The 25,610-nt window shown below is 47.1% G+C and overlaps 1 protein-coding gene across 3 annotated transcripts in view; it reads right to left on the bottom strand.

Annotated features, from left to right (window-relative positions):
• SPECC1 (sperm antigen with calponin homology and coiled-coil domains 1) overlaps positions 1 to 25,610 on the bottom strand; it is a 183,475-nt gene that overhangs the window by 120,733 nt on the left and 37,132 nt on the right. The window contains exon 1 of one of the 3 annotated variants that reach the window (XM_060133595.1): positions 15,699 to 15,862. The exons of the other annotated variants lie outside the window; for them this stretch is intronic. Within the exon in view, the coding sequence (XP_059989578.1) occupies positions 15,699 to 15,738 (40 nt within the window). The 5' untranslated portion in view covers positions 15,739 to 15,862. Of the gene's footprint in view, positions 1 to 15,698; positions 15,863 to 25,610 lie in introns of those variants that run through there. 3 annotated transcript variants of the gene reach the window in all.

The raw sequence follows: 25,610 nt of genomic DNA, 5'->3' as shown, positions 1-25,610 counted from the left end.
GCTGCAGATAGAGGTGCCGAGCCCACAGCGAAGGTGCCAGGCTGAGCTGGAGGATGTGGGGAGGCCCCTGGCTGGAAAGAACGAACCCTGCTTCCCCGCTGCACTTGCCCCGACAGCCGACCCCAGAAGGGTGGGTTCCCCACTCCGGCCGCCTCTCTCAGCCGCCTGAGTTCTGCCCCAACTAACTACCTGGACTTAACCCGGGACCCACAGGTTAAAGTAAGGGCTCAGTCCCCAAGATCGCCTCCCCCCACCCCCCGGAGGTGCTGTCACAAGTTCCACGTTGTCGCCTGTACTTCTGACCACCCGGCTATGGACCACCGGTCTCACAGCCTCCCCCTCAGCTTTGATCATGCGCTACAGCCGCTCACAGAATTCCGCAAACAGGTAGATCACCGGTTTACTGCAGGCGACACGACTCAGCACAGCTGGATGGAAGAGAAGCCCATCCAGGGGGGCCACCCCCTCCAGCACCTCGACGCCCTCCGCAGCCCGGAAGCTCCACGGCCCACGGTGAGGAGTTTAGGGAGGTTCCGCTACGTAGGCAAGATTGATGGGATCCCTGGCCATTGGTGGTGAAACCCCTCCACACCCCCTCCCCGCCCCAGGGGTCCCAAACCTCCGACTGACCGACGGACCGCCCGCCCGCTGGTCCCTCTGCCACCAGCCCCGGCCTCAGGTACGGAAGAAGGAGCTCGTTACAGTTAAGAAAAGACATTCCCCTCACCCCATCACTCAGAAATTCCACTGGTCTCGGGGCTCTGTGCCGGGAACCGGGGCCCAGATGTATATGTCTTAACTCTGCCAGGCATCACCAGGCCTGTGACTTCGCAGGGCCTCCGGCACACGTGTCCCAGGGGGAACAGAGCGAGTCAGGCTCCGCGCTGACCTCCTGAGTCAGCCAGTCCCTGTGGGGCAGGACCTGTGGTCAGCATGGAGCCAACTCCCCGCGAGTGAACTTTTTAAGGAAGAAAACTCCGGGTGATCTTCATCGGCTTTCAGGACATCAGAGTGCTCCCTTCGGGGCAGAATTCGTAAAGGAAATGAAAGATTGCTGGAAGACGCCAGGAAACAGATTCTCCCTTGGGGCCTTCCCCTGGCTGATGGGGGACGACAAAGGTCTGACCACCCGGCCTCAGTGTGGGCCTAGTGTGAGGACCGTCCCAGCTCCGGCTCCCCCAGGACTGACGGACAGCGGCTGTGACTGCATCACTCCCCCTCTGCCACCCCACTTCCGTGGCCCCCTCACAGGTACTGTTTCCACGGGGACCCCCCCATAAACCTGCTGCACACAAATCTCTGTCTCGGGGCCTATTTCCCCGGAAGCAACCAGAACAATCCGTTAAAACCTCATTACACGTGTGTAGTGTGTTCATTTAATTACTTGATCTTAAAATAACCTTTCTTTTAAGTTAGTCTTACTTCATTCTTTTAATATATAAATTTATTTATTTATTTTGGGCTGCGCTGGGTCTTTGTTGCTGCGCACGGCGTTTCTCTAGTTGCGGCAAGCGGGGGCTACTCTTTGTTGTGGTGTGGGGGCTTCTCATTGCAGTGGCTTCTCTGTTGTGGAGCACGGGCTCTAGGCACGCGGGCTCAGTAGTTGTGGCACGTGGGCTCTAGAGCGCAGGCTCAGCAGTTGTGGCGCACGGGCCCAGTCGCTCCGTGGGATCTTCCCAGAGCACGGCTCGAACCCGTGTCCCTCGCACTGGCAGGCAGATTCTCAGCCACTGCGCCACCAGGGAAGTCCCAAGTCTTATTTCATTTTAATTCGTCTTATAATTTCTTCAATCAGAGGTCAAAAGCTCAACTGCCAAGAGATCCACACAGGTAAATAAAGGTCTGAAAGGCAAAGTAAGGAGCCAAAGGGAATGGAGGGAAATATGACACGGGGAGCTCAGGCCCCATCCGAAAACTTCCAGACGCTCCGGAAGTAAAGGAGGTTTGCCCATCCACATCCTCTGGACCGTACTTCCACAAAGACATCATCGGTACACACACAACTCTGCACTCGGCTTTGTTCATCCCCCTCGACATCACATGCTTCTCATCCTTGGGTGTAACCCTGACGGTTCCGTCTGGTGCTACCCAGTGAGTCAAATCACCACAATCACTGGACCATTCCTTCTGTTTAGACGGCTACACTGTGGGGAAGTGACCCAGCAACGCTTGGGATGGTTATCAGGTGGGGCGCTGACTGAACGTCTACTGTCAACATCTGTGGGCTTAGATTAAGTTTTTCTAAATTTGGCTTTCAGGCCCTGCTCCTGATACACAGACAATGAAGCATGGCAGTTTCACAGATAAAAGTGAGCACCAGGCTCTCAAGGATAATATAATCCACTCGGTATTACGCAAACATCTTTAAAGTCTAAATTGCAACTTCTTTGGGAATAATGGTCAAAGCTGCCCATTTCACCTAAATATGAAATAAAACAGAAACCTTTAGGTCAGTCAGCAGTCTGCATTCTTTTCATGCCAAGGCAAAGGCTAGACTTGTATTTTAGTATGATTTCCCTTTGTTTCCCAGAGTAGCTCATGCACCCTTATTTGGAAGTTTTCCTTTCTGGCCTGCAATTGGGGAAAAAAAACAGTACTCTAGAAACTCAAAATGCCTTCTAGTCTGGCATCTCCAAAGCATCCTGTGGAATCATGCACTTCTTCTAAAAGGTGGAAAGGGCATCACGAATACAGCTCAGGCCCTCATCTGACCAAACGTGAAAACCCACCGGGTCAAAATGGAGAAATGAACCTCCAGCGTCTGTCTCTGAATCCAGGGCTCTGTCTAATATACGACCTATCACCGAGAGAAGACGCAGTTTATTTCACGCAATCCGTGTATAATCAACCCCCTCCCTGCATCGTGCACAGTGACTGTCTCATTTCTGAAGCACTTAAATCTGATGCTACAGGGCTTCCCTGGTGGCGCAGTAGTTGAGAGTCCGCCTGCCGATGCAGGGGACACGGGTTCGTGACCCGGTCCGGGAAGATCCCACACGCCGCGGAGCGGCTGGGCCCGTGAGCCATGGCCGCTGAGCCTGCGTGTCCGGAGCCTGTGGTACGCAGCGGGAGAGACCACAACGGTGAGAGGCCCACGTACCGCAAAAAAAAAAAAAAAAAAAAAAAATCTGATGCTACAGCCTTGAGGGCAAGAGGGGATTAGAATTCCTTGAGGGAGGTTGCCCAGGATCACAGCAGTAACTACCCCCTCCCACACAGACCATGTCCCCTTGTTTCTTCCTCTCTTTCTCCTCTTCCATCTCACCTCCCTCCCTGCCCCCCCACCCCACCTAAGCATCTCCTGTCTCACTCCTCCCGGCCTGGCCCTGCTCCGTCCCGTCCTCTCGTGCAAAGAAGCCTAAATTTCTCTACTTCCGCAGAAACCCCGGCTCAGCCCAGCCCAGCCCCGCCCCGCCCCGGGGGCCGTTCACCGGCCACACAAAGAATCTTCCCCCCTCCCCGCCCCCCACCCCCGGGGGGAGAAGGGAGCCTGCCCGGGCTGGTGGGGAAAGGTCCACCTGGGGAGGCCACATCTGAGCTGAGGCCTGGGAGCACGAGGAGAAGGTTAAAGGTATCGTTTATCTTCTCAATGGCGGCACTTTTGACGGTGAAGATAAGAGTAAACCGATGGGCAGGCGGCGGACGTTAGCTGGGACGGTGGCAGGCAGGGTAACGCGCGGCGGGCTGTGAGTCCTGTGACAGGAGCAACCCAGGAGAGGGGCAAGGACAGGGGCAGGTGGGTCACGGGACACAGAGGACACGCCTTAGGCAGGAACGGCACGTGACCACACAGGTGCGCACTGAGGCCCCGGCTAAGGCTCACCTGGACGGCCCTTCAGCCTCCTGCGGGGTTGTCATTAACCGGGAACAAGAAGTGATCTCCAGAGATGGTAAACATGTCTGTGCCCTAAACTTCACACACATTCATCAACAGGAGAAGCACCTCTGCTTTAGACACATCTGGCAGCTTTGGTGACTGGTTTCCAGGTGCGTGGGAACACACTTGCGGCAAGAGGTAAGTGACGGGGGGGAGTCCAGAATGTGACCAGCACATGACCCCGTGTGGACTGACCACAGCCATCAAGGAGCCCCAGGGCACCCCAGAGTCAAGGCTGGGGACAGAATTGACATGGACAGTGGCGACCTGAGTAAACAAAAGGAGGACGTTGGTAACACTTTGGGGGATGATTTTGTATCCGAAGTGGTTAGCATAAGACTCTGGATGCCAGAATTTATTACAGAGAAGAGGGTGTTTTAATGTACAGATTACATTAAAATGGAATCACTGTTATCTCTTCATTTTCATTGTTTCTTTTTTCTTAATCGCCTAGAATTACTGATTGAAAATCCCCACATAGGCAGAAAGCACAAAAGCAGAAAGCCACGGAAGATTAGGATGCCAGGACAGTTGTGAGGGACACACACAACACAACACACACAAAGGCACGCCCCTCCCCAACACTGTGAACCTGCAAACAGACGCTCTTCTGACACACCTCTGGCCCAGCTTGCAAGCGTGTAATTCCACGCAACTCTGCCACACTGTAACACACTCAGACTGAAGAGAGCAGAAGAGACCAAAATAAAACTACAAACAGATAATGCTCATGATAGTTCTACGCCCATGTGAGCCTCTGAATAGGCTCTTTGTTCATCTGTTTGTAAATCAGAAGAGAAGGTTAGACTGCTGATAACTTAACCTTCCAAGTTGTTTTGTTTTGTTTTGTTTTTTAATGTGGCTACTGGTGCCAGAGAGAAAAGCAGGACCATTGAGAGGAAGGAGATGAATTCTTTGGCAGATAAAACAAAGGGGATTTTCAAGGGCTCTGAAGGTGGTTGGCACTGGTTCTTTCCTGGATATAGTTTCAGGTCAAAACTTATGACTTTACTTTCCAAGTTGATCATAACCCCTAATCTTAACACTCATCGTAATTAGGTTTAATTTGGAACAAGCAGCTGGAAATGAGGGAGGATAAGGGGTAAAGGAGAAAAGACTAGAGAAACAGAGCACGGGTTTTACAAAATGAGCAGAGGCAGAAGGACACTGGTGAGAGAATACTTACGAATAGATCTGAGTTATGACAGGGGGACAGCCTCTGTGACAGGCAGGGAAGGAGACGATGGGGGCAATGTCCTGGCCAGCCCCCCAGGGAGTCCTCAGCCCAGGATATCTGGCTTATCTCTGTAGTGGTCTGGAATGCAGAAAAACTCTTTCTGTGAAAGAAGCTTTTCTGAATTTCATAACATTAAATGATTTTTTTAACCTCAATTTTAAATATTTGGCCAACCGCATTAATTTTGAAATATCAAACCTACTTTCTCCTGAGAATTCAAAAATTCCCTGGCAATACAAGGGCCAGCTGCCATTAAGGTCTTCATAAGGATACACGGAAACCTTCGAAATTCTCCACGTTTTAATGCTGCTTCTATGATACTACTACACAGTCTGGTCTCAGCTGATTGGAGCCATAACAACACTTAAAGAAAGTAAAACAGGATTCAACAGACTAGAAATCTCATACCTAAAGCACATTCGGGCAACACACTCCCCAGGTGAAATCCCAGTCTCCCCCATCCCCAAAGTCACAGAATGTTAAAGGCAGCAGAAAACCCTGCACACACACCCTGTTTTACATACAAGCAACAAGGGACCAAGAAAAGCTTTAACTGATAATTCACCTTTCCTGTTAAAAAGGTTTTTTTTCCAAGAGGAGGATTTAAGAAAAACCTGATTGAAAATTTCATTATAAGGTGAAAAATTTCAAATCCATCACATTATTCTGCCTAAAAAGAAAAATCATAATCTCAAGAGCGATGCCCAAGAGGCATTTTACAAAACTCAGCAACTGTTTCTGACCTTAGAACCTGTAATATGTGAAGGATAATTCCTCCGTGTAACAGGGGACATCCATCCTGTGATCGCGAGCATGCAGCTCAGAGTGGAGAGCTCACAGCTCATCACAGAGGGCCTCACACACCCATTTCTCCCCAGGCTCACGCCATGCATGTGACCTTTTAATAAACCCTTGTTTCTGGTTATCATTAACTTAAAGAAAGCTACGGTCCTACACACATCTACATACACACATGGACGCACATATACGCATGTTCGCACATATAGGACTATACGTGCATTTCCAAGCTGGTTACCTTACCGTATTCTCACTAGTTCTAATAGTTTTTCAGTTGATCTTCTTGGCTATTATAACAGAAGAATTACAGTCTCTATAAATAATGCTAATTTTGTCTCATTTTTAATAAACCTTAAAAAAAAAAATCTTACTGCCTTGGCTAGTCTATCTGAAAACAACGTCCTCTATGGGCACCACTGTTTTTTTCCTGACCTTTGAAGGAATGTTTTTAGTTTCCTGTTAAGCATGGTGTGTGTGTGGCTTTCAGACCATTTTATTTATTATCTTAAGAAAGAATCCATTCATTCCTATTAAATGTTTATGAGGTAGATGTTAAGTGTTATTAAATGCATTACTGACATACAGTAAGATGAATTTTCTTCCTCTTTAAATTTACTGATGTTGTAAATTCTATTTATATAATACTATTATTGCATTCTTGGAATTAACCTTTTTTTTTTTTTTTAACCAGTGGGTATAATATTTTAAAAAGGCATCGCTGTAGTAAATTTGGCTTATATTTCAGCCGGGATGTGCACTCCATACTGTCCTCTGGGTTTCTTTTTTCCTCTCTCTCTGAAAGGCTCTGGTATCAGGATGAGCATTGATAGTATTAGCACTGCTTCTGTCAAAATAAATTGAAACGCTCTCCACCTTTTATGTACTTTGGAGTATTTTTCAAGCTTCTGTTATTTGAGTATCACCTTTACATTTTTGGCTGTATTTGCATTTACCTGTCCTATTACATATTTAATATTTTTCTGCATAAACTTAATATCGACTCACTTTTTAAAAAATCTAACCTTGTCCTAAGCAACACAGATTCAACGAACCAGTTACAATTTTTCTATCACATTTTAATTTAATTATTAAAATAAGAACTAGTCATCAGTATATACCTTAAACCATTATCTGCACCTTCTGTAATATAATAATCTTTGGGAAACGATGCATTAGACGTCTTTAAATAGCACAGAAATTCTACTTTTCTGATCTTTGAAAAACTCTGCCTATAACACCATCTGGGTTCAGGATTCTTTTTGGAGCTTTTTTTCTTAAGTCACTTTGTGATGTCTTCCAAGATTATTTTTCTGCCCAAGTATCTCATTACTTCATGAATTGATTTTGGTAATTTCATTTCCCTAGAAAATTTCAATTTCATCAAAAATTTCTATTTTTTTCTCTTTTTTAAAATCTCCACATCTCTGATTACATACATTCTTACATTACTAATTTGGGGTATTTGTGGGGGGGGGGTTCTAAGTTTAACTACAGCTTTATCTACTTCATTGTTTTAACAAAGGACCTACTCTTAGATTTTTCAATTCTAGCGTTTTTTTTTCTTTTTTGTTAATTCATAGATTCATTTAACAAATATTTACTAAGTGCCAACCATGTGCCAGGCCACCTGCCAGGTGCTGAGGGTAGGAGAAGGGGGAACAGACGCTGTCATAATTTACTTCATTAATTTCTGCCCCTTTAAAAAAACTCCCTCCTGTTTTCCCAGATATCTTTTGTTGTTTATTTTCTAATTTTCTGCACTTCATTTATGATAACAAAAGCTTTCAGAGAAATGAATTTGCTTGCTATTTGTAACTTTATGAAGTATTTCATAACTATTTTTCTAAAGGATGTGAATTATAGTTTCCAGTTCCTATTTGCGTCAATTTCCAAATAGTTTTTTTTTTCTTTTTAGGTATAATTGACAAACAACATTATATTAGTTTCAGGTATACAACATAATGACTGGATATTTGTACACACTGTGAAATGACCACTCCAATAAGTCTGGTTACCATTGGTCACCAACAAAACGATTTACCCTCCCAGCAACTTTCAAATGTGCAATACATTATAATGAACTATAGTCACACCATGCTGTACCCAGATGGATTAAGTTTTTAAATTTCCAATTTTTTTTTTTTTTTTTTTTTTTGCGGTACACAGGCCTCTCACTGCTGTGGCCTCTCCCGATGTGGAGCACGGGCTCCTGACGCGCAGGCTCAGCGGCCATGGCTCACGGGCCCAGCCGCTCCGCGGCATGTGGGATCTTCCTGGACTGGGGCACGAACCCGTGTCCCCGGCATCGGTAGGCGGACTCTCAACCACTGCGCCACCAGGGAAGCCCTAAATTTTCAATTCTTATTCCTACAGTTTTATTGCCTTACAATCACACAGTGACCAGTAAAATTTCCCTTAAGAGATGGTAATAAGGTTTTCTTTCTGGTCTAGAACAGATCAATGTTTTAACCATTCCACGAACAATCTAGAAAAACTGTAAGACACAGGTTGAAGTCTCTCATTTCACATGTGAGTTTTTCCAGGCATTTCTAATAGCTTTTGCTTTAATCACTTCCACGGTTTTGCTAGTTAGTATACTGCATTTTGTAACTGCTACTTTTTCTTCTGGAATTGTACTTTTATCAATAAAGAAGGTCCTGTCTGATTTAAGGTACTCTGTGGTGTGTGTCTTTAAATGATACTACAGTCAGCTGTAAGCCAGGCAGAGGCGTGAGCGATAGCCACAATTAAATCATATTTTGCTTTACTATCAAGAAAGACACCGCCTTAAGAGACCAAGTGTTAAGAAAAGCAGGCAGAGTTGTATCAAGTCAAAGGTCTTCTGAGTCAGATGGGAAAACGTCTACATATTTTAAGTCCCAAAGACGCGCAAACCCTAATCAAGTGATACGGCTGGCCGGCCGTTTGAATGGAGGTCTCAGACTGCTGTCCGGAGCTACAGGAATTACGTAAAATGTAATTTGAATCTAAGGTACATGGGCATTATGACCACTTCCTTCTTCAAGTTTTGAAGTTAGTGTCACAGAGAGATTACAAGGATTTTGAACCTAGAATTCTCTACCCTATCAGTAAGGTTGAAGGCATAAGAGAGATATCCTCAGATAAAGGCTGAGTCAGTGCATCACTCCTGGATTATCTTTGCATGGGCGCAAACCCAACTGCTCAAGAATGTGCCCCAACCACAGCAAAAGGTGCTCTGGCTGCTATGGGTAAGAATCCCGTCCCTGTTCCTGCCAGAAATCTCTGTTGGTTAAAAAACCTCAGCAAACTGAGAAGGCAACCCCAAAATTATATGGGATGAAATCCCAATACCATTTATTATTTGGAATAAAACACTTAAGTGAACATATTTTAATTTGAGAGGTTAGAATCAAGGAGAAAAATATTCAGAATAATTTAACAAGTAGTAATAGTATTATGTATTAAGAAATACCTGCATTTTGGAATTACGTGTTTTAATGTTTAAGAGAACTGGACCTACCAAGAGTTACCGGTCAGCCTCAAGATTCTAATTTAAAATGTGTAACTGAAAGTGTGCATCTATATACACGCACCTATAAAGAGAGAATGTGTGAGTGTTTGGGGATGTATAAGAGGACTTAAGAAACACTATATTTTTAAGAATAATTATTAAATGTATAAGACTTCTAAAATCTGGACTTGTCAGTCAGACTTTAACAGGTACCTAAATATATTAAATAAACACAATTTAAAATATTTAAAATTTATTAACCAAGTTTGAACACTTGGTTAATAAATACTAATCAAATAGTGATTAATAAGTCATCCTTAAATAATGATTATTAAATTTTACTTGAGTTATAAATAGAATAACAAGATGCTGAATTGAAAGCTTTCTTTAGAATTCGTTTCTTATTATTCACAACTTTAACTGACTTAATTTTAAGAATCAAACTAACATCTGAATATGATTTTCTGCAGCATATATATTTTGTTTTTTGTTTTAATCTAGAGGAGGAGGCTCTTTTTTTAAGTGAGTTTAACCCATTCACATTTATTATAGTAACAAATACATCTGATATTCTCACCTTTTTTTTTTAAATTATGTGTTATCATTGATCTTTGATATACACATCTTTTTAATCCTAAAAGGCCGCATTTTCCCAAGTATGTCTCTCAGGACACTAGTTCCACTCTGAAATTCTTCTATGGAACAAAATACATCTGAGAAAAATGCATGCTATATTCTCTTCTTTGTGACTATTGTAAAAACTCTGATGAATCCTTGAAATCTAAAACTAAGGACAAGAGAAGCCACTAACTCATTTACTCAAGCCCTCCTACCAACTCCACTCCCCTCCTCCCTTAACTCAAAACCCTAAACTGCTATGAATAAGATAAAACAGAGCACAAAAAAATACACTGGAAATAGAAAACAGAGTTGATGAAATTTTAGAAGTCAATAGGAAACCTGGAAGAAAAATGTGAATGTAGAGATGATACAATATATAAAAGTTCAGCAACAGAGAGAATCACAGGAAATATTCCAGCCAAAGCAAAGGGAACGCAGGAAAAGAGAAAAAGGATTCAAGAAGCAGTCTGTCCTGAGAGTGAGTCAGGACCAAAAGGCAACCAAGTCCAAACGGAAACATTAAGTCAGAAGGCCTAGAATAGTAACAACTAAACCTTACCAGGCACTTTCTGTGACGTGTGAGCCTATTCTAACCCATCATGTGTTTCAACCTATTCATGACCACAACAACCCTATAAGGTAGGTTGTTCAACTATCCCCTTTTCTAGAGCTTAACTCACTTGCCCAAAGTCTCAGAGCTACTAAGTGACAAAATTTGAACACGGAGTCTGGCTCCAGAGCCCAAACTCTCAACCACCATGCCTTGTGTCTCTAAGAAGAAAATGAATTCTCCACGACAATCCATAAAATCGAGAAGGTGGATAAGAGGGTAAAACCATGTTAAGATAATTTTCAAAGTATCAATAAATAACTATACTACTTTCCAATCTCCTTACTCGTTCTATTTTTCTTTTAAAGTAATATTGTCTGTCACAGATTATAAGTTAAATGACCTAAGATTGCATGTCCTTCTCTTCTACATCTAAATGCACTACCTGATTTTCCAGCACATAATATACATGGGATCCTAATATTTTAAATGTTGATTGGTTTTCAATTTTTAGAATCAACCTACAAACATGCACAGAAGATTTAAGGATACTGATTAGGAAACAGAATGTTCTAGCCAGGTAAAAATAAAGGTTGAGAGTAGGCCAGGATAGGGTATGGAAGATGTAGGGGAAAAGGCAGAAGAACTTTAGAGACAGCATATCCTCCTTTACCCAGCCAAGGACACTGTTTAAAGTTGGTTACCGTCAAGAAATACAAGTGGTAAATAATAAAAGATCTCCTTAGTATTTTTGTTTTTTGAATGAAAATTTCATAGAGCAAAGTTAAAAGAATTTTACAGCGAACAACCAAACACCAACAACTGTATTCCACCGTTAACACTTTACTAACAATAGATTTAGAAAATTTCAGTATGACTTGCAGGACTGGGGGAGGACAGGAAGACAGCAGTAAAAATGTGCTGAATTCCTCACCCTGCACAGTGACCGTTAGTAGACAGCCTTCAAAGCTAATAGGTCAAGAAATAGCATAGGTATAGCATATTATGTAGAATTACAGAGATAACCACCATTTCTTTGAAATGCATCAAAAAATAAGAGGGACTGACGGATGGATAGCAGGATGAATAGAAGGATAAAGCAAATGTAACAAAATGTTAATTGTAGCCTCTACGTGGCGGGTCTATGGCTGTTAACTATATATATCTTTCCATTTTTCTGACTAAAATTTCGTAAGAAAATATTGACACAGATGTGGTTGAGAGTGAGCTGCCTTCCAGCCCCGAGCCTGGCCGGTGGAATGCGGGTAGGGATGAGGGGCACCCCGTCCAGGCCTGGCCCCACCAGCCCCCGCAGGAACCTCATGCCCTCTCCCCTCTCCTGACCGCCACCAGAGCCAGCACAACCAGGGAGCCAGACCCTGAAGACGATGTTCCCCAGCCTGAGCCTCTAAGAACCCTACAACTCCCTGGACGGCCCCCACCTCCCCCTAGACTGGGGGCTGAGCGAGAAATCATCTTTTACTGTCTTAAGGGGCTATTTTGGGATTCGTCTTTAACCACAGTTAGCATTAACTATAACCAGTACCGAGTGGAACCTGAGGGAGTGTGGGTAGAAGCTTTTACTTTTGTTTCCTATCACTGGTAGCCACTGTTTAAACACATACATGCAAATTTAAAGCAAAGACTAAGCAGATATCAGCTAGTTGTGAGACTGGGAAAAGCCTTCTAAGCTTCTAACCCTAAGTAGAAACTAACACCTCCTTCAGCATACTGGGTACCTTTGTGTGAACATAAAATGGCAAAATGGTACCCCTTCCTCTGGAGTGATACAACCCCACCTGGGCCCACTCGCTTCTTTATTCCCAGCTGTCTTTGAACAGTGTGCAACCTGCGCGACTACACCCAGCAGCCCTCTCTGACTTGCAGGCACCAACAACCTGGTTGGAAACTGAAAGACTGTTAACTGAGATCTTTTAGGAAGTTAAGAGGTGTGGTCATCAACACGTTCTGATTCCAGCTGCCCTCAAACTTTCATGCCTTCTGCTTGATTCATTTCTCCTGTCCATCCTGTAACACCACAGTAAAAGTGACTCATCTCAGAGGATCGCAGACCCCACAAAAGAGACTCTTGCTGTCACAGCAGCCAATTCCAAGGCTAGAAAAGCAGCAGCAGCTGAGAACCGCCTTCTGCCTCAGGCCTGCCCGCAGAGGGGGCTGGGGTGGGGTAGGGGTTGGAGATGGGGCTTTTACCTCATTTACCCTCTCATAGCCCCTCCCTGTGCGAGTAACCGAGGTCAGGGATCCGAGGGAGTCAGCCAGGAGGTGCGCCACTTGGATCTCCATTCCACAAAGACCTCGGCGTTCAGCTGCGAGGGCTGGGGTTAGCTGACACTCCAGCTGTCAGCGCCGCTGGGACTCAGCCTGGCTTCTGGGCCTAAGGCACATTCCTCCCAGGCAGCCTCCAGCACGAGGACCAAGGACTGGCCATCACTGCCCGAGCGGGGGCTCCTCTGCTGGGCGGTCTGCTGGGGGCTCCGGGCAGCTGGCCAGGACTTGGTTGGACCTGCGCGGTTCTCTGCCCACACCTGCTGCTCCCTCCTTTTCCATTCCTAGGTGGTGCGTCTGCATCATGGTCCACAGGCTTTCCAGGCCCGGTCCTGCTTCCCACCCCTTCCGTCTCCCCTCAGAAAACCCTCCTTCATTCCTGATTCTGTTTAAGGGTCTGCGCCTCAGAGGACAAAACTGACACGACAGAAGATGGGTGTGAAAATCATACTTGGGCGTTTGTCGCTCTGCCTCGTCTGCCTGTTTCTACTGCCTGCCCTTGGGCCCTGCTCTGATGACCCACCACAGCACTTGCTCTGATGCTAGTCCAATGCACCGCACCTGCCAGTGGGAGGCACCGCCACTTCCCGTGTGGGCGAGGTGGCAAAAGGGATTGAGGGTTCGTTAATCTTTAACTAAACTCTCATTTCCGGGATCTCATTGGCGCATTCTATAGCATTTCATCACAGCACGGAGATCACCTAAAGTTATACACACACTTTCAGCCAACAATATTCTAGCATTACAGTCTTTCCTAAGACTTTCTAATTGGGTATCTTTACTCGCAGCAAATCAGCCTGAGTTCCCATTCTGAAATTATTTGCACTCTGAAAAATGCAATAAAATAACTCACTGGCATAAAGTGTCCTTTTCATCTCCTATCCATCAGAGTTCCCTGGTGGCGCAGTGGTTAAGAGTCCACCTGCCAGTGCAGGGGACATGGATCCGAGCCCTGGTCCGGGAAGATCCCACATGCTGCAGAGCAACTAAGCCCGTGCACCACAACTACTGAGCCTGCGCTCTAGAGCCCACAAGCCACAACTACTGAGCCTGTGTGCTGCAACTACTGAAGCCCGAGAGCCTAGAGCCCGTGCTCCGCAACGAGAAGCAACCGCAATGAGAAGTCCGCGCACCGCAACGAAGAGTAGCCCCCGCTCGCCGCAACTAGAGAAGGCCAGCGAGCAGCAATGGAGACCCAACGCAGCCAAAAATAAAGTAAATAAATAAATACATTTATTAAAAAAATAAAAAGGTCACTTAGAAATCGGAACACAAGCACCCGAATAACTCTTAAAAACTCTAACAAAGGGCACAGTCTCTTCACAGTTTTGACACTAAAGAAATAATACACAGAGCAAGTGTGTACTACTGAGAGGTGTTTTTAAAATGTTACATATCCGGGGCTTCCCTGGTGGCGCAGTGGTTGAGAGTCCGCCTGCCGATGCAGGGGACACGGGTTCGTGCCCCGGTCCGGGAAGATCCCACATGCCACGAAGCGCCTGGGCCCGTGAGCCATGGCCGATGAGCCTGCGCGTCCGGAGCCTGTGCTCCGCAACGGGAGAGGCCACAACAGTGAGAGGCCCGCATACGGCCAAAAAAAAAAAAAAAAATGTTACATATCCTTCACCTAATAGCTTACCACAGGGCTGTTTATGACACAGGCAAATTTGCACTAATTTGCAAATGTTGGCTATTTTTTGCCCAAAGAAGCTTGGATAAGTGCTGTGTAGTTTAGAAAGTCACCCCTACGTAATCAATGCAGTAACCCCATCTCTAGAGTTCTTCTTCGCGGTCTGTCTCCCTGTGAGGCAAAGTTTTCCGTCCCGGTTGTCATACCAGTCCAATGTCCCACAGCTGCCAGGGAGGCACGCGCCTCCGCCCAGCCTCAAGGATGTGGCCTGGCCCTGCTTGGCCTCCCTGCCAAGGTGAGTGAAGAGCAGTGACCCGAGGCTGAGATCCAGGTCTTAATTAACGGCCCTGCCTCCAATTCGACGGATAAGTCACCTGGACCATTCGCTGCACCTCTCAGAGCTTCCATTTCCTCATTCAAATTCAAATTTAAAAATCACCCGCTGGAAAAAGTATTCCGAGTTCTGACTGTCCCACAAACACAGACCCGTCACCTGCCAGCCCAGGACTCCAGTCCCTGGTGGACCATCTCTCCCCAACCGGCCAAGATGTACTTTTGGGGGCTAAAGGAAACCCCGTTTGCGTGTGTGACAGTACAGAAATGTTCTGTTTTGTTTGTAAACGCGACCCCGCGGTCAGCAGCATCTAACTCTGCTTAGGAGGTCAGAATGACCAACGGGAGATGAAAACCAGAGGCCAGCTGCCTTCCAGCCAGCTCGCCCAATCTCTGCGCAAATAAAAATTTGATAAGCCGGAGAAGCGCCGGAATCCCAGAATAAGCACTGGCTATTTTGAGTAAGAAACAGTCACAATCCAGCCCCGGGTCTGAGGATGAGTTAACAGACCTGCTGATGGGCCGCCACCTTCCACAGGACTCTGGAAAGTGTGTGACACGCACACGGACAGTGCCCACAAAGTCCGCACGAACTGCCCACGCGGCCACGGGGGCGACCCCGGCCCCTCGGCCGCCCCCGCCCCCGCCCGCGGGCCCGGGCGCCAGGTGAGCCGGCGGCGTTTCCCCGTCGCGGCGCGGGCACAGGTGAGTTCACCACCCCCGGCGCGCATTCCAGAGGCGGGACTCACGCCCGAGAACTTCGCCGTCCGCGCCCCTCGGCGCCCGCGGGCAGCGCGGCTCCGGCCCAGGGCGGTGGGGGAAGGGCGCCCGGCCGGGAGGGGGTGCGGCGACCCCCCCGCCCGCCGCACCGACCTGCTTCGGGATCCTCGGGTCGCCCCGAGTGGTTGCCCATGCTCTGCGGCCTCGGGCAGCGGCCGACCGGCCGCCTCGGACGGCGTGTCCACCGCGCGGCAGCTCGCGCCGGCTCCGGCTGGCGAGGCGGCTACGTCCGGCGGGTCCGCTCCAGTCAAAGAAAGGGCCGGCGCCTCGAGTCCCCGCGACCGCCGGCCGCTCTGCGCCCGCTCATCTGCATACCGCCCGCCCACCTTATCTACATACCGCCCCCCACGCAGGCCGTCCACCTCGACTCGGGCTGCCCACCCCACGCGGCCCGCCCACCTCATCTACATACCGCCCGCCCACCTCATCTGCATATCTCTCTGGATCTTCCAAAGCTTCCCTCCCAGGCGGGGGAGGGACGCGCCCGCTGCCCGACTTCCGGCCTCTAGGGGCGGACGCTGAGAACTGCGGCTGGACCCTGCAGGCTGGAAAAACCCCACTGCGGGGACGCTGAGGCCAGGTGTCACGAGGAAGGAAGGCACAGTCCCGCGCGTGAGAAATCAGACCTTCGGGAAATCTGGGTTGCCGTAAGACAGGCGCTTCGTAAGTATTTTTTGGGACTTAGTTCTTGGATGAATGAGTAGACGAATAAGCAAGTTTTGAGGCGGAGGCAGTGTAGACGACGCTTTAACAACATTCTCCACGATGAATACTGCCACTAATAATAAATATGCATGCCAGTCACAAGGACAAACTGCCCTCAGAAATGACTGCCTTATCGGGGACTTCCCTCGTGGCGCAGTGGTCAAGAAGCTGCCTGCCAATGCAGGGGACACGGGTTCGAGCCCTGGACCGGGAAGATCCCACATGCTGCGGAGCAACTAATCCTGTGCGCCACAACTACTGAGGCTGTGCTCTAGAACCAGCGATCCACAACTACTGAAGCCTGTGCACCTAGAGCCTGTGCTCCGCAACAAGAGAAGCCATTGCAACGAGAAGCCGGTGCACCGCAACGAAGAGTAGCCCCCGCTGGCCGCAACTAGAGAAAGCCTGAGTGCAGCAACGAAGACCCAACGCAGCCAAAAATAAATAAATAAATAAAAGAAATGACTGCCTTATGTGAAAATGCTTAGAACTCACTAAATCTTGCAGTGAAAAGTATCTAATGGGGAAAAAAAATTATGAGCAGGACGGCGGGTTCCACGTGCCGCATCACTTCAACACTGGCCAATTTTCAGCTCTCATTCAACATCTTAGGTCACCGCTGGTCACTCTCAACAACAGTTTATTCCCTTGGTTTCAGGGACACCACACTCTCCTAGTTTTCTGCCACTTCCCCGGTCCTCCTCTCTGTCCCCTTCATTGGTTTCTCCTCATCTCCTCTAGACCTCCAGCGCCCTAATGCCCAGTCACCTCCATCCAACTTACTCTTTGCCTTTAACTTGGCCATCACAGCCAAGCTGTGGCTTTTAGATCCCGCCTGTATATCTTCAGCCTGATCCTGCCCTCTGAACTCCAGACTCATCTATCCAACTACCTTCTTGACGCCTCCACTTTGATGCCCTAATAGGCATCTTCAGTTTAATGGGAACAAAACCAAATTCTAGATTTTCTTCCAGCGATGTCTCACGTAGTCTCCTCCATCTCCATAAACGGAAGATATCAGGATCAATATGGTAAATGCCACCTCCTCAGCACTTCTCACCGCTTCCACTGCTACCACGCCTGGTGCAGCCCACAGTCACCTCCCACCAGGATCACTGCAGCCGCCTCCTAACCTTCTTCTCCCTTCTTCTGCTCCTGACCTTCACGTAACAGAGTGATGCTTCTAAAACCCAGGTCAGATCATATCACACCCCCACTGACACGCTCTGATGGCAGAAAAGCCAAGCCCTAACAATGGCCTTCAAGGCCCTGAATTCCCTTCCCCTCCCTCTACCAGTGGACTCGCCCACCACACACACACACACACACACACACACCTGTCTTGCTACAGTAGCCTCCTCACTCTTCCCAGGTAAGCCACGTTGCTCCCACCCGAGGGACTTTGCACTTGCTGTTCCCTCTGCCCGGGACGCTTTTCCCCACATTCCTACGTTACACAGACCATATGGTTCACTCACTCTCACTTCCGAGAGGCTCTCACTTCTCCTTCATTCGATTAAGAGGGGCTTCTCTTGTCACATCATGTGAAATAGTCAATCAGACCCTCCACACATACACTTCCCTGGTTTGTGGACCTTTGTGACACTTTCCACCATTTAGTCGACTGTATGTTTACTTGTTAACTGGTTTACTGTCTCTCCAGTAGAGTGCAAACATCATGAGAGCAGGGAATGAATGCATGAGTGAGTTTATATGCTGTACTGTAAACACATCAGCTCTTACACGTTACTTCCTTTCAGTAGGAGTGCTGTGAGTTATTCTCCATCAAAACTAGTTTGTCAAAGACAAGAGCCATAGTTCTATTTCTATAAACTACAAAACCTGGCACAACCCAGAGCACATAGAAGCGGATGTATGAAGGAAAATAAATTGCATAGGATGACTTCAGAGCAGAAATGCATATGAGATCAAGCTCAACCCCCCTTTTTAAAAGGTGAAGAATGGACTTCCCTGGTGGCACAGTGGTTAAGAATCCACCTGCCAGTGCAGGGGACACGAGTTCGAGCCCTGCTCCGGGAAGATCCCACATGCTGCAGAACAACTAAGCCCGTGCACCACAACTACTGAGCCTGTGCTCTAGAGCCCGCGAGCCACAACTACTGAAGCCACGTGCCTAGAGCCCATGCTCCACAACAAGAGAAACCACTGCAATGAGAAGCCCGCGCACCGCAACGAAGAGTAGCCCCCACTTGCCGCAACTAGAGAAAGCCTGCTCACAGCAATGAAGACCCAACGCACCCAAACATACATAAATAAAAAAATAAATGGTGAAGAATAAGCCCAGAAAAGATGTTTGACTTCCCAAAATATGTATGGATCAATTGACAAAGACTGAGTTTGTGAACACTGCCACAGTGACAACCACTTCCACTTACAGAACAGTTACATACTTATCTGGAGCGTTTTGCAACTGATGAGTCATCTTCTTAATCCCATAAACTGTTATGCAGTTAACATGTATCTCGTCACGAAAACTTGACAAGATACCAACCCAAGATACATCCTGTACAACTACGACTCTCCTTCACAGTCGAAAATATTTAAATCGAGTCCTGTGTGTATTTCACCTTCTTAACATTGTTCTAATCTTGCCTCTCTCTCATCTTTGCTGGCACTTGCTTAACTCAGGCTGTTAATTCGCACAAGGAGAAACTAGCACTAGCTTCCAACTCACTCGATGCTTTGATGCGGCTGCCCAAACCCCTCCGCCATTCCACCCATCAAGGAGGCAAATGCGACCTTATCACACCTCTGCTTAAAAGCTCCCTGCCGCTCCCTTCTACCTTTAGCATAAAGTCCCCAGTTCTTGGTGTATCATCTTGCACCCCCATACCCCTTACTCTACCCTCATCTTTCAAAAATACACCCTCCCTTTATCTCCCAGTGACATGAAGCCAGTTGTGGTGCCCTGAAACATGCCCTACTGTCTCAGGTCCCTACGCTTTCATATCTGTTATATGCCCTCTGACTTGATACCCCACTGTAGCCTGGCTACCTGGCAAATGCCTACGCTTTCCTCTACATTCCTGGGCAAGCATCACTCCCCCTGGGAGCCTGCCCATCCCAGCCAGAATCAAATACATACTCGCTCCCTTATGGTATTTCTGTCCCTTGTAAATGCTTGTATTTTCCCACAGAATCACATTATTTAAACTATGCTTCTTTGTAAGACTGTGAACTCTTTGAGCGGCAGTGATGCTGTCTTAGTCATGTTTGCATCCGTATCTCATAAAACTGAAGTAAATAATATATTTACCTACTCTATAATACAACGCTAACTTAAACAAACAAAATAGTTCTGGGATGGTCACTTGAACTTCTGAAGGATTCTTTGCTCTCCGGAGACATCCTAGGTTATTGAAATTAAAAGACTAAATATTATAAAGACATCAAGTCTGCCCAAATAATTAATCTATAATTTTAACAAAATTCAAATTAATCATGAACTTGATGTATTTACTCCAAGATTCACCTGGAGGAATAAAGGCATCAGAAAGTCTAAGAAACTCTGGAAGAGGAAGAAAAAGAGAAGAGATTTGCCTTATTAGAGATGAACACATGCCATAAAATTACACCAGAAAACCAGTATGGTTACAACAGAATGGAAATTCCAAAAAAAACAGAATTAAAAGAATTGAACAGGACTTCCCTGGTGGCTCAGTGGTTAAGAATCTGCCTGCCAACACGGGGGACACGGGTTCGAGCCCTGGTCGGGGAGGATCCCACATGCCGCGGAGCAACTAAGCCCGTGCACCACAACTACTGAGCCTGCACTCTTCTAGAGCCCGCGAGCCACAACTACTGAGCCTGCGTGCCACAACTACTGAAGCCCTCGCGCCTACAGCCCGTGCTCCGCAACAAGAGAAGGCACCGCAATGAGAAGCCTGCGCACCGCAACGAAGAGTAGCCCCCGCTCGCCGCAACTACAGAAAGCCAGTGTGCAGCAACAAAGACAAAACGCAGCCAAATAAATAAAATAAATATATAAATAAATAAATGTATTAAAAAATTAAAGAATTGAACATAAAGTAGCACTTCAAATTAAGTGACAGCCATATATCCCTCTTTATGCCAACAATAAGTTCAATTCAGTATAAATTTAAGTGTAAAATATGAACATATAAAAGTCTTGAAGTAAACACGGATGAATGTTTTATAATATTGAAGGAGAAAAAGTCTTTTTTTATTGTCCGACTTTTCACTGTGAACATTTTCAGATTCACAGGAAAGTGTGCCCAGAACACCACAATGAACCCCTTCTATATCCATCACCTACATTTACCAATTGTAAACATTTTACCGCATAAACATTCTACCACATTTGGCCTTTATCTCGACTCCTCTCCATTTTCCTTCTCATTGACTCATTTGAAAGTATGTTGCCAACCACATGACATCACAACACTTCACCCCCAAATACTTCCAGCAGGATCTCCTAAACTCTCCTACAACACCATGATCACACCTACGAAAAATAATATTCTCAAAATATTACACGGTACACAGTTCATATTAAAATTTCCCCAATTGCCTCCAAAAAATTTTTTTTCCGAAGACATCATGATCCAATCAATGTTAAATACTGTTTAAGGAAGACACATCCTGAAATAACCTTCATCAATGATAGTTTTATTTATTTATTTGGCCACGCAGCTTGTGGGATCTTATTTCCCCTACCAGGGATCGAACCCAGGCCCTCTGCAGTGAGAGCAGCGAGTCCTAACCACTGGACCACCAGTGACAGTGATAATCCATCAGTGACAGTTTTAGATGCTGACGGCGGTAACCTGATAAAACCATTTGAAAAGGAGATAGAGAAATTTAACACACTCCTAGTAATTATTCCTGAGGGCATGACCTCACAATTTTAAGTATCAGCCATCACTGAAAACAAATCTTTTAAAGATAACTTTGAAAGCAGGACAGCGAGAAGTCAAGTTGTGGCGATAATACGAACTGGGCAAACAAACGCTGACCGTCCAGTGTTGGAATAGGATAAAATTTCCAGTGGGATCAGTTTGTCCGGAGCCACAGGTGGAGGTACAGCTGACATGCTCCAGAACCAGAACCGGTGCTAAATAACCTCAAAAATGGCTCTAGGGACGTCAAAGGCACCTATGATGCTTGTTTTAAAAGAGCAACAGGGCTTCTCTGGTGGCGCAGTGGGTGAGAGTCCGCCTGCCGATGCAGGGGACACGGGTTCGTGCCCCGGTCCGGGAAGATCCCACATGCTGCGGAGCGGCTGGGCCCGTGAGCCATGGCCGCGGAGCCTGCGCGTCCGGAGCCTGTGCTCCGCGGCGAGAGAGTCCACAACAGTGAGGGGCCCGCGTACCGCAAAAAAAAAAAAAAAAAAAAACAGATACGCTGCGTTTGTCTTTCTGCTCAGACCTCCCCGCGCCCTGCCCTGTACTGCTCTTTGCTGCCTCTTCCTTCTCTGCTGCTTCCAGTGAACTGTGCACTGGACCTGCCGGCAGCACCCTCAGGAAGCAAGCCAGTCCCAAGCGTGGCTGAGGCCTCTCTCTCCCCTTTATCTCATCTTCTTCAAAGCCAGTATCTTTCTAGCCTTTATTCCTGGCATTGAGGCACCCCCAGGCTTCAGTCCTGCTAATTGATTTGGAGTAATGACGGGGCTCTTTTTAGTTCAGAAATAATTGAGTCTTGAAGGCTCATCGGTTTATCTCCTTTTACTTATTAAAAAAAGCCCCAGGGCTTCCCTGGTGGCACAGTGGTTGAGAGTCCGCCTGCCGATGCAGGGGACACGGGTTCATGCCCCGGTCTGGGAAGATCCCACATGCCACGGAGCGGCTAGGCCCGTGAGCCATGGCCGCTGAGCCTGCGCGTCCGGAGCCTGTGCTCTGCAACGGGAGAGGCCACAACAGTGAGAGGCCCGCGTACCGCAAAAAAAAAAAAAACTTTTAAAAAATTTAAAAAATTTTTTGGCAGGCAGATTCTTAACCACTGAGCCACCAGGGAAGTCCTGTTCAATTTTTTTAAAACCCAGCTTTATCGAAGTGTAATTTACATATCACTAAATTCACCCATTTAAGATGTGCAAGCCAAAGAGTTTTAGTCAGTTTACCAAGTTACAACCATCCACCATGACGGAGCTTTAGAACATTTCTGTCACACCGAAAAGATGCCTTCTGTTGATTCCAGTCAATTCCTGTTTCACGCCAGCTCCAGGCAACCACAAATCTGCTTTCTGTCCCTACAGATGCGCCCTCGATGTTTCCTGCCACCTTTTGTCGTTGGAGTGTTTTTCAGACCAATATATGTGCTGTTTGCCTGAGGAAATTTTCTTCTGATTCAGTTACTAGACTTCTTCTGTTACCCTCTCTTTGACTCTTTCTCCCAGCGTTTAAGTTTCTCTTGGTTTTCTTTGTGTGAACCTCGTTGGCCTTTGACTTATTAGGAAAGTTGAGGTTTCCCCCCTCCTTTAGAAGATGGAAAACTTGGAGAGTGTCATGTACAACACAGGTGCTGAATATTATTGATTGAATAAAGCAGCCTAAGCCCCATGCTCCTGGGACTTCCAGAAATCATTGAGGGGAACACGACCCCCTTTGTGCTCCTAGACTTGGAAGCTTAGGGAAAAACTCACGTTACACCCCTAGGCTTGTCTTTCGCATATAATGTGAACTTCAGAATCTGAAGGCCAGTGATGAGTCTTTATTATTCATACGAAGCTGCAAGGGAAGGTGATGGGTAGATAATAAGGCTCTTGTAGGCTCCGGGGGTGGTCTGGGCGAGGCCACCTAATGAGTCAGTGGCTGAGACAAGGACAGACAATGGGCATTTTTATTGTACCGGGGTCTATAGTGGTAATGACCATTATCTCAATCTGCCTTCCTTTACCCTCTAGCGATGTCATTTATATTTAAGTTAAGTCCTGTTGGAGATTTAAAAAATGTGTTTTCTCTAATTCAGGAAGGGTTCTTCAAGATTTTCTCCCATAGTTTACAGTTACTTATTACAAGAAACTATTTGCTTTTCTGAATCCCGAAAGAGTCGCTTCTCTTTGAAGATTCCGGGGCCAGCTTCTCCTGAAGTCAGAGAGGTAGAGAAAGAAAGAACAAGTGCTTCGCAGGCAACAGGCCTGAATTGAACTCTGGCTCCTTCCTTTTTATCTCTATGTCATTGGGCAAGATAGCGAATCTCTCTGAACCTGAGTCCCTTATGGAGAAAAAGGAGAGCTACCAGGTCAGATCATATCTGACTCAGCTGGACTTCAACACTGAGGAAGCATGCCATGTTGTATTAACAGAACAGAAGGTAGGTGACTCAGAGCAGGTTTACCTTGGGGACACAGTGATGTCGTGGGAGAACCAGTTCTCTCTGTCTTTCTCATCTACCCTCCTGGCCACCTCCCTTCGCCGTCTTGGTGGGGATGGCCGCTGTAGTGCTGGTGACTGCAAGCAGGGAGGACAAAGCCCCATGGAAGAAGAGAGCATGCTTCCAGTGTGTCCCCTTAAGGGCAAGAAAGCGTTCCCGGACTCTCCCACCAGACCTCCCTCAGTCACTAGCAAGGAAAATGGAATCACCACGATTGGCTTCGACCGTGTAATTAAGATTCATTCCGGAGCTAAGAACAGTGTGACCTTCTATCAGCATCGTGTTCCGTGGAGTTCATTAGCAAAGAAGAAGGAAATGGCTGATGGACAGGTGATCCCCGGTGACGGTTATTCCTGTTTTGTGGTGTTACTTTAAGCCCGAGGCAGTTATTTGGATCATGATTTTTGTTAAAGGAATAGCCTTTGTTTTTTAAAGAGGTTTCAGGTTTATAAAAAAAATGAGTGGCAAGTATAGAAAGTTCCCATATACCCCCTCCGCACCCCCCTCTGTTTCCCCCTTTATTAACAGCCTGCGCTGTGGGGTACATTTGTTACAATCGATAAGCCAATATAGATCTGTGTTTTTTTTCATTTTTTTTATTGACGTATAGCTGATTTACAATGTTGTAGATCCGTTATTGTTAACGAGACTCCACAGTTTATATTGGAGTTCACTCTTCGGGTTGGTTATACATTCTGTGGGTTTGGACAAATGTGTAATGACATGTATCCATCACTGGAGTGTCACACAGAATAGATTCACTGCCTTAAAAGTACCCTGTGATCCACCTAGTCTTCCCCCCACCTTTCTTCCTCCAAACCTCGGCAACCACTGATTGTTTTACTGTCTCCGTGGTTTTGCCTTCTCCAGAGTGTCGTATGGTTGGAATCGTACAGGATGCAGCCTTTGCGGACTGGCTTCTTTCACTCTGGAATCTGCATTTAAGGTTCTCCAGCTCATTTCTTTTTTTTTTTTTTTTTTTATGCGGTACACGGGCCCCTCACTGTTGTGGCCTCTCCCGTTGCAGAGCACAGGCTCCGGACGCGCAGGCTCGGCAGTCATGGCTCACGGGCCCAGCCGCTCCATGGCATGTGGGATCTTCCCGGATCGGGACACGAACCCGTGTCCCCTGCATCGGCAGGCGGACTCTCAACCACTGTGCCACCAGGGAAACCCAAACGCAGTGTATCTTTAAAAGGGGAAAAGCTCATCCTGTTGTGGGATCGAGAAAGTCTTCACGGAGGAGGTGATGCTTACCAGTTGGTCCTCCCTCCTGTGGTGAACAGCACTGCTGTCAAGGTCCAGAGTGGCAGGAGGGGCCAGCAGGAGAGGTGCCGGGCCTGGACGTGTGTCCTGGAGGAGCATTGCCGGGTCTGTGCTCACCAGGGCGAACAAAGGCTTGATTGTTGGAAAGTCTTGAGTGTATTTGGAGAACCAGCCCCCCTGTGGCCCAGGACTGGAGCTCAAGGCACGAACAGGGTTGGGCCGAGGCTGCTGCGGGATCGCGCTGGATCCAGGCAGGAGCTTTGCCCCTGGTCTCCCGTGGGAGAGCCGCAGGTGTCTGAGTAGAAGGCTGAGCCATCCAACGCTGTGGTTCAGGATGGAGGGCCCTGCTGATGCAAAGCCTGCTGTTCATCCGCCCTCTTCCTAGCATTTTGCACATAACCAGCTCACCAAGATAACCAAGGTGCCCATTTGAACAGGACACATTGACCAATGTCCTGGGCAGGACGAGCACAGTTGGCTGGCAGGCCCCACCTGGAACAGCCGTGCACTTCAGCCCCCTCCACATGGGTTGTCTGCATACTGAGAGTAGGTCTATTTGTTCCAACCCCCTTTATGCTAGTTGTACCAGTGATTTTATTTACATAACTTAATTATTATGTAAACCAATGAAATAGCGCAGAGAGAGAGAGAGAGAGATTGTTTCCTCAAAAGCCACTCTGG

Source organism: Lagenorhynchus albirostris, chromosome 20, assembly GCF_949774975.1.
Source record: "Lagenorhynchus albirostris chromosome 20, mLagAlb1.1, whole genome shotgun sequence".
NCBI classification, from domain to species: Eukaryota; Metazoa; Chordata; class Mammalia; order Artiodactyla; family Delphinidae; genus Lagenorhynchus; species Lagenorhynchus albirostris.
The sequence above is the reverse complement of the archived record's forward strand: the minus strand, read 5'-3'. Positions and strand labels throughout refer to the sequence as shown.